The 9,624-nt window shown below is 34.1% G+C and overlaps 1 protein-coding gene across 1 annotated transcript; it reads left to right on the forward strand.

Moving 5' to 3' along the window:
• The first annotated feature begins 1,432 nt into the window (after positions 1–1,432).
• zgc:172145 (Ferritin light chain, oocyte isoform-like) lies at positions 1,433–9,187 on the forward strand. Its single transcript, XM_067435742.1, has 3 exons — positions 1,433–1,717; positions 2,649–2,795; positions 7,747–9,187. The coding sequence occupies exons 1-3, from the start codon at positions 1,547–1,549 to the stop codon at positions 8,038–8,040; spliced, it is 612 nt and encodes a 203-aa protein (XP_067291843.1). The 5' UTR covers positions 1,433–1,546; the 3' UTR covers positions 8,041–9,187.
• Positions 9,188–9,624: the final 437 nt, after the last annotated feature.

Consider the following 9,624-nt stretch of genomic DNA (forward strand, 5'->3'; position numbering starts at 1 on the left):
CTATTTGGCATGTTTCACTGCATCATCAGAAATAAAACACAATTACCCAATATGCTTACAAAATCTTTTAATAATATTTTAATAAAGGTTGTCGAATCTCAAAAAATGTTCATTGTATTAACTCAAAATTTTAATTTCAATGAACTCAAAATTTTAAGGCAACCAGGTAACTTTTTTTCTAAATAATTTTTTACCGTGTAGTGTAAAAAAACCTTGGTGTCGTTTTTGACTCTGAAAACTGCATTGCTTAGCTCCTGAATATTTCTTTAATTAGTCTTCATTTAGATTTAATCAGTCTGCATCAATCAAATTATATCTTACTGTTCCTCGATCTTGTTTGAAATGTAAAGGTGCTATGCTTTTTTCTATAGAAGCTCCAAGGCTTTGGAATGAGCTTCCTCTGTCCCCAAAACATCCCTCACAATAAAGTGCATTACAGTGTGCATTTATTTGTTTAACAATAGAAAGTGCTCTGTAATTTATTGCTTGTTGTTTTGTGTTGCTTGTTTTTTTATGCCTGTTTACATTAATAATTCTTTGACACACTTTCATTGTGGTTTTGAAGGTGCTTTAAAGATAAAGTTTGAGTTGAGAACTTGCAGAAAGCATGAGATGAAACTTCACATGAATGTATTCTTTTTTAGATAGAAATGGTTGCTCTACATTATACATGTCTTTACTGTCATTTTTTATTAAATGAATGTGTCCTCTGAGAAAAAAAAGTGTATTATTCACAGTACTGAAATGTGATGAGATATTTGTATAGTTTATAATAGATAACCAAATAAGAAAAATCTATTATTTTTAAAAGCACTTTTAGATTTTACAAGAAGAAGAAGAAGAAGAAGAAGAAGAAGAAGAAGAAGAAGAAGAAGAAGAAGAAGAAGATATAAAAGTCATTTGATAGTCTTAGCTGGTGTTCCACCCCCTCGTCCAGCTGGTCTTTTGGGAGTTTTTATATATTTGAAATTTCACATTTGTGATGATGAAGTTGTAATTTAGTGGGCTACTTAAAATATATTAACTTTAATGACACAATACAGTTTACAAAGTCATTTACTTGTTTAGTAGGTTAGTATGTTAGTCAACACATCATAATAAGTGTACTTTAAAGCATTAGCCTACAAAAGATTATTAAAACAATAATTATTCACATTCAAAACAATTATTATTGTTGCGCTTTTTCCCCACAAGGACTAGCAACAATTTAGGGTAATCGGCATGTAAACAGCCATAAAATAATAATAATGATAATAAAACTAGATCCTCGCATTCTAGAATAAATACAACAAAACTATGGTAAACTATGTTCGTAGGGCAGCTTGCTACTTATCCACCACGTAATACCGGATGAACTTGACAGAATGAACGGGAAACGCTCACATGTTTAGTATCCCCCCACTACGTTTATCCAGCAGCTGTGTCGATTACTTCATCGCTACACTTATTTCTTCACAGTACGGAAATACGACATATCGTCTACGAAACGGCTGAAATCTCCAAAGACACTGAGGACGTTCATATTGATGTCTGTTACAGCGTAAACATGTCGGAACCGAGAGTAAAGCGTATAAAAACTTGCCTCCCTCTCTGTAAAACACATGCATGTAATACTGCTGGGAGTCGGGTCGTACAAAACTTTCCGACTGTTGTGGAGGAAAGTCTGTGTGGAGTTTCCACTTTACTTATGGAGATCTCGTACAGACTGGAAGCGCTGGTAAGAAAGTCTCTATAGTCTACTGTAAACATGATGCGCAATGACAGTTACACACCAACCACCAATGTAGCAGTAGGATACTGCAGAATTAAACTGCAATAATATACAGCATTGTTTTATAAAGTTTTATATTTGTAAGTTCTATGCCATTTGTTAACTGCATTTTATGTAAAATGTTTAGTTTGGGTTGTTTTGAAGTTGCTACCCCCAACCTGAGCCGATCAATGTCGCCCTAATATAAAACACTGTAATATATCACTGTATAACTTTATTTAAAAAGTTTTGAAAAAGGTTTAGCCTATATTTTCAGTAAGATATTATTCCATGACATAAAATATCAAATGGAATATCCAAAGTATGCCTACTAAAGGTACAAACTAAGCAAACTGTCGGTTTGCCGGTTTGTTTAAAAAAATCAATCAACTTTTTAAATGTATTATTTGCTTATTTACAAATATGATAAATCATATATCAAATCTCACCACAGTCATGAGAGTCTAATGGGGTCCCCTATGCTGGTGCTTGTCACATGACAACTGATGTTTACACTAGCCTACACCTTTTTTATGTGGCTAATTCTTTTTTGCATAACTTTTCAAAACTTCTTTTTAAGTTTATTATAATAACTATAATAAAGTTATTATTTTGTAAAATGTCAGTGTATCCCAACATTACAGCATGTCAACATATTTTTAATAAATCAATAGTATTTGTCTATAAATGTATTCATAGTGTACAATGATATTTATTTTATTGGATTGAAACAGAATTAAATAAACTAATGAATTCTCAGAAAGCAGAATCTACTGTCTGACCCATTTTCTTCACTTCTTCACAGAAAACACTTAGAGGCAACTGTGGTTGGCAAATTCATCACACTGTTTCCAGTTAGTTTCGTTCTTACCCAGATCTGTTTTCCTTTCTGTTTTAGGCCAAAATCTTTGAGCAGAGTGATTTGTCTTTACCCAGAGTGGCTGCGTATTTTCACCAGGAATCAGTGAAAGAACTGGAACGGGCAGAGGCAATGCTGCAGTACCTGTCCCAGCGGGGAGGGAAATTCTGCGGCAAGAACATTAAGGTATAACTCACCCACCTGTGAACCAGAGGACCACCACAAGACTTATATTGTTTCTTTGAAAGAAAAAGCACCTAGTTATGGATCAACCGAGCTAACAAATAAATGTTCTTAAAACATACTTTTGCTAATGTTCCCATTAAAGGTATAATTAACCCAAAAATGACAATTGCCCCATGATTTACTCATCCTCAAGCCATCCCAGGTTTATATGGGGGAAAAGCCTTTATTAACCCCCCTGGAGCCATGTGGAGTACTTTTATAATGAATGTATGCACCTTTTGGGGCTTCGAATTTTGGCCTCCCATTCACTGCCATTGTAAAACTTGGAAGAGTGAGGAATAGTTTATATATATAACTCAGATTGTATTTGCTAAAAGAAGATTGTCATACCTGACTTGAGGGTGAGTAAATCATGGGCTAATTTTCATTTATTTTTTGGTGAACTACCTCTAAGTTATGAGCAGTGTTGGGAGTAATGCATCAGTAATTAATTACTGTCTTAAAAAGAAAGGGATTACTCATATTGTTTTCTGTAATTCAATAACAGTTACTTCTGATGCAATGGCATCTAATACTGTGTAGTCCAGTATTATGCCAAAAATCTATATTTGGCATCACTTTTATGCCAAACATCATTAGGCTATTAGGATGACATGTTCCATTAAGATATTTTGTAAATTTCCTACCATAAATATATCATAAATTAATGTATTAGTGCTAGTAATGTGCATTGCTAAGGACTTAATTTGTTCAACTTTAAAGGCGATTTTCTCAATATTTAGATTTTTTGCACCCCTTAGATTCCTTATTTTCAAATAGTTGGCCAAATATTCAACTGGTTGAGGTTGATATGGGATTTAGAAACCAGTTAATAATATCTTATTAAATGCTTTTTAGACAAAGTGATAAGTATATTAACAGCATCAAATCTAGTAATTCATTACTTTTTTAGAGTAACTTACCCAATACTGGTTATGAACACTTTATATCCGAATGCTCAAAATTGTCAGTTTTTTTAAATGTCTAAAAATCTTGGATATGGGAATGATGAGAACCCGATACCATTTTATCATTCTGAAACAAGTCAAAAACTTAAAACATATAAACAATGTATAATAAACGTGTTTGTGCTAATGTTTTCTAAGACCAGACAACTTTGAACAAACATGCTATTGATGTTATATTGTCATAACTTTGAGAGAACCTTGCCAGAAAGTTAGCCAAAGTTCTGAGAACATTTCTTGTTAGCTGGGAGAGAAGGCCTCTCATCCATTTAAACTCATGTGAAATAGAAAACTCAGACCCTAACAAATTATTAACCATAAGCCTATTTTTTTCCGAAAACCTGAAGATATCTTTTTACTCCTGTTTGTATGGGGCAACAGCTTTTAGGGTGGGGGGTGGAGGTCAGAGAAAAAGAGAGCGATGGGGGTAAACCGGCGGGGGGTTTGGCAGAGATCTCCCCTTTAATGCCTGTTAGGGTATACATTTCCCCTGAGTTCCGGAAAATTGGGGAGATTAATGCGATGGCGGAAGGACAGTGCATTAATTGTAGTTCCAGATGGATTCCATGGCACTCGCAATGCTGTCACTTTACACTGCGTCCTCTCCTGTTTTCACTTCTTTCTATTTTTTTTTTTTTACTATCCACCCTTCCCTGATTTTATGACTCGTGTAAAATTGATCCGGACTGGGACTGGTGAGGGTCCATCAGCAGCGATTTTAAACACCTTGTTATCCTCTCCTCCGTGCTTGGTCATGGTTGCACACACTTAGAAACAAGTGTGCTGTTTTTGTTAATTGTAACTCAATTAAAATTTGACTGAAATGAAAATTGATCCATTAAGATAGCATTTGAGTTGTTTATCAAAGCTCTTGAAACTATTTAAAGTTACTTAAAGTACTTAAATTAATGTATTTGTTTCAAAAATACATTAAAATGTTGCATAGCTGATTTGCTGCTCAAGAAATATTTATTTTTCTTATCAATGTTGAAATGTCACTAATTAGTTCAAATAACACAAAATAAAGGGTTGAACAGAAGAAACAAGCCTTAAATACAAAGAAACCTAGGGAAAATCAGGTGCAGACGATAATCAAACAATGAGTAACCAAGGAAGCCAATTGAAAACATGAAACTGAACTAAATGAGTGAACACCCACCCAAACATATTAATGCTGCCTTAGCGTGCTATTGGCAAGTTGATCTGAAGTCGTTATTATGAGATTATTACATTCAAGTTTCAAAAAGTTTTCATGTGGAAACTCGTATCTACGATAATTCCGAGAGCATGTGAAGTCAGCAAAAACACAGAAAACAGTTGTGCTGCTTAATATTTTTGTGGAAACCGTTATACATTTTGATCAATAGAAAGTTCAAAAGAACAGCATTTATTTAACGTATAAAACTTTTGTAACATCAAAATGTCTTTACTCTCACTTTTGGTCCATTTAATGCAGATTTGCCGAATAAAAGAATTAACGTTTACTCAAAAAACTTTTTATACATTTTGTCCGTTTATATACACAACAACTACAGCGGTTTTAGTAGTTTCCGCGGATCATTTTGACAACATTGCCGCCTGTACACGAAAAAACTTTCATACATTATTGTTATGTAAACTTTTAACGGGATTCTATAATGATTGCAATCCCCCTCTTCTATAATGAACATGTTTTTAATTCTGAATTAAAATGTGCAGATCTTAAGGCATAATTAACATCATTAAAAGAAAATAACATCATTAAAATAATGAAAACTTTGAAAATAGTTTAGCATAATATTTTATCATTGCACTAAAACAATGGTATTTTTGAATGAATAATTTCTGATAAAAATATAAAAACATATACTTAAAAATGTATTTTAAAAAAAACTTTTTCCTCCCCTTATCATGAACACATTTATTTGCTATTGCAATTGGTCATTGCAGTGATGCTATGAATACCAAACCAATTGGTCAGACTCAAAATGTAGTCAAAATCACATGTAACTTCAATGGCACTTAAGGCTGTGCTATATTGGCCTTGTCCCAAATGGCACACTTGACATAGACCTGCATTCTCACATGTGTCTGCAAAGACCACAAGCCTGTAGGGTGCTTTTAGAGTGTGTTCACACTTGGCAAGTTTGGTTCAATTGAAACTAATCCTGGTGCGATTGCTTGTTAGTGCAATAATTCTGAATGCTGCCATCGGAGCTGCGCACCAAACAAGCAGACCACCTTTTTAGCGGTCTCTGTCCGCTTCCAAATGAACTCTGTTGCAGTTGACTGAAATATGAATGCAAACAAGGACCAAAGACATATAAAGAAAAAAAACAGGATGTGAGGTCACAAATTGTGACCCTAAAAAGGACAGAATGCTCAAGCTGTTTCTTCTCGTCATTTACAGTTCGATAGGCATCAGAACCGCATCTCCTCGAAGCAGATCTTCGGTTATGTGTGACAGAGTGATTCCTGCCACTGCTTTGACTCTTTTACACATTTTAGTTCTTCACGAGTTCTCAGCTGGTCAGATTACCATCATATGTAGCACATGTCACATGTTAGATGTTCAATAAGTTCAGTGGCAAAATATATTTTATTGTTTTTTTTATCTTTAGGTTCTTTCTTAAAGGGATAGTTCACTCAAAAAAAGAAAATGTGATGTTTATCTGCTTACCCCCAGAGCATCCAAGATGTAGGTGTGTTTGTTTCTTCAGTGGAACACAAATGAAGATTTTAATTCTAACTGTTGCTCGTATAATGCATTTCAATGGGGTGTATTTCTATGAGAGTAAAAAACACATGGACATAAGAATCAATATTAAACCCCGTGGCTCTTGATGACACATTGATGTCTTAAGACACGAAACAATCGTTTTTTGTGAGAAACTGAACAGTATTTGTGTTTGTTTTGTTTTACCTCATATCAGATGAATTTCATCTAATATTCCCAATGCTATCAAGTAAGGTCAAAAAACTAGCGCAATCATCTATGCAAATATACATCTATGATCGTGCCAGGTCTTTTACCTTACATGAAGGAAGTAATGACATTTGGAATACTAGATGAGATTTGTCTGATATGAGGTAAAAAAAAAAAAACACATGCTGTTCGGTTTTGTGTACGATCGTGTCCTCATCTGGTTTACCGATCGTTTTGTATCTCTATGTGTTTTTTTTCTCTTATAGTGGCTCTCATAGAAAAACACCCCATTGACATGCATTATACAAGAAGTGGTTGAAGTTAAAAAATAATCATTTGTGTTCTACTGAAGAAACAAACACATCTACATCTTGGATGCCCTGGTGGTAATATAAACATTAAATTGTCCTTTTTGGGTGAACTATCCCTTTAAAAATAACCAGGACTAAATTTATTTTCTTTTTTGGTCCGGACCAAAAAAAACAAGAAAACAACTACAAGTGTGAACACACCATTAGAGTTCAGAAATACCGACCAATCAGCATCTAGGACCGAAAATTTTATTTGGTTACAATTTTTTTAAATCATGTAGTTACATAGTACTGAGTAATATTAAATAACTACACATTAACTAGACGTTACTATTACGTTCATTTTCGTCACTTTAACAAAACAGATCTTATTTACACATATACAAAAGTGGTCCTACTATCCGTATCTGGATTACGATTCTCTCGTAAATAATTAGGAAAATTAATTATTTAGTAACGTGTAACTATGTCACCATAAAGTATTACCTTTTATGTTATAATTAATGTAACATTTACATCAGTTTAGTGTTTTGATTCTTAACACACAGCGGCTATTATGGATGTGATAGCTTTCAACTTCAACAAAACGTCTCAGTGAGTTACATTTGTAACCCCTGTAATGTTCAATTAAACGTCACGATCCCAATACGTTGGTGACGTCGACATAACGTTGTACGTGACAAACTGAAAGGGAACATTAGCTTGATGACTAATTGTATGTTTGTGCGCAGAGGCCAGTCACTGAAAATGTGTGCGCTGTCCTTCCTGCTCTGGAGATCATGCTTAACCAATGGAAGGAGGAGATGAGCGTCATGGTGGAGTTGAATCGACTGGCTTGTGAGCACGGAGATCCACACACCGCCAGCGTAATCAAAAGGCAGTTCATAGAGCCCCTCGTCCCAAAGGTCAAGCTCATAGGTGACCTCTTGACCAGCGCTCGCAGAGTGGGCTGCACCGGGGACAGCGCAGGTGGCTTCGGCGAGTACCTCATCGACCAGCTACAGGAGACGCTGACTACTGCCTAAACTTCCTCTTCATAATCGTTCAGAAGCATGCATGCACTGTAAAAAAAATTCAGGTCTCCAATTGAACATTTTCAAGCGACTGATCACATCTAGATTTTTCAGTTGGCCGAATTGAATTTCTGTGAATGAAATTGAATCGATTCACAGAATTTCAATTCGGCCAACTGTTTTTTTTTGTTTTTTTTTTAAGTGTCTGTGGCACTTATACAGACGAATGGATGAATAGACTGAGACAGATTACAAGTTTTGTATGTACCAAGTAGTCACTCCAATTGTAGATATTATTTTGGTTACACTTTAGATTACAGAAAACATACATAGTTGCTTATTAGCATGCATATTACTACACTGTAAAAATTATTTAAAAAATAAGTTACCTGTTGCCTTAAAAGTTTGAGTTCATCGAAATTAAAAATTTGAGTTAATACAATGAATATTTTTGAGAATTGACAAGCTTTATTCTAATATTATTAAAAGATTTTATAAGCATATTGGGTATTTGTGTGTTTTATTTGTGATGACGCAGTGAGACATGAAATATAAAGAACAAGGTATTTAGATAAGAGACAAGATTAAACTTTTGGTCACACTTTAGATTAGTGTCCAATTCTCACTATTAACTATGACTTTTGTATTTATAGTTAGTAAGATAGTTGTTAAGTTTAGGTATTGGTAGGATTAACAGATGTAGAATAAGGCATAAATATGTGCTTTATAAGTACTCATAAACAGTCGATATCCTAATATGCTAATAAGCAACTAGTTAGCGAGAACTGGACCTTAAACTATTTTCTTCAGACCATAAAATATGCATTTATATATAGACCACTGCATTGAACTGTTTATTCTCCATGTGAGAGATTTATTTGTTGTTGTTAGTTTTTCTTTTTTTCCCAAAAATGTTGGCTTTGTTCGTGCAACTTTAAATTTCAAAATTTCATTTCAAAAAAAAAAAAAAATGTTATGTTATTTTAAGTTTTACATATTATCCCGCAGTGGTTTTAATAAACAATGTCCACATTTCATATGCCATTGTTCGTTGTTACTGTGTAGTATAAAATGTTCATTCATGGAAAATAAACAATAGGATTTTTTCCCCCACATAGGCTAGTTGTCAGGGTGCTGGAGTTATTATTGTAAAATTTTCACACACACACAAAAAATCTTACTTAAACTCCACCAGCCTGTATTCAGGCAACAAGTACTAAGACATACACAGACATTAACAACTTTTCAGGCAGAATCGCAGTTTTTACCCTCATCTGGCTCTTTAACGCCCTCTATTGTAGGACTGTTGCCGCCTACGTCTTGCAGCTTTTGTAAGAAACGCTAAATAAAATGGGCCACAAAGAGATCATGAACTAAAATACCTTTACTAGTAGTAGTTTTCTGTGGTAAATAAATAGTTTGTTAATTGATTGATTCATTAAAATAATAAAAGCATAGTCTGCGTGTTTAAAATGTGTGCCAGTGCTCTATTGTTCATTAAACAAAATAATACAAACTAAACATTAGTCAGTGCATTTGTTTTACATTTTATTTAGGAACAAACAGTTTTGAGCATCCTAACATTAATAAAATGTC

Source organism: Pseudorasbora parva, chromosome 25 (genome assembly GCF_024679245.1).
Source record: "Pseudorasbora parva isolate DD20220531a chromosome 25, ASM2467924v1, whole genome shotgun sequence".
NCBI classification, from domain to species: domain Eukaryota; kingdom Metazoa; phylum Chordata; class Actinopteri; order Cypriniformes; family Gobionidae; genus Pseudorasbora; species Pseudorasbora parva.

Excerpts from the sequence above, each read along its gene's own strand:
- zgc:172145 (XM_067435742.1), top strand. The coding sequence starts at position 1,547 with ATGTCGGAACCGAGAGTAAAGCGTATAAAAACTTGCCTCCCTCTCTGT. Across the intron at positions 1,718-2,648 it reads CGTACAGACTGGAAGCGCTG|GCCAAAATCTTTGAGCAGAG; the intron begins GTAAGAAAGTCT and ends TTTCTGTTTTAG. Across the intron at positions 2,796-7,746 it reads TCTGCGGCAAGAACATTAAG|AGGCCAGTCACTGAAAATGT; the intron begins GTATAACTCACC and ends GTTTGTGCGCAG.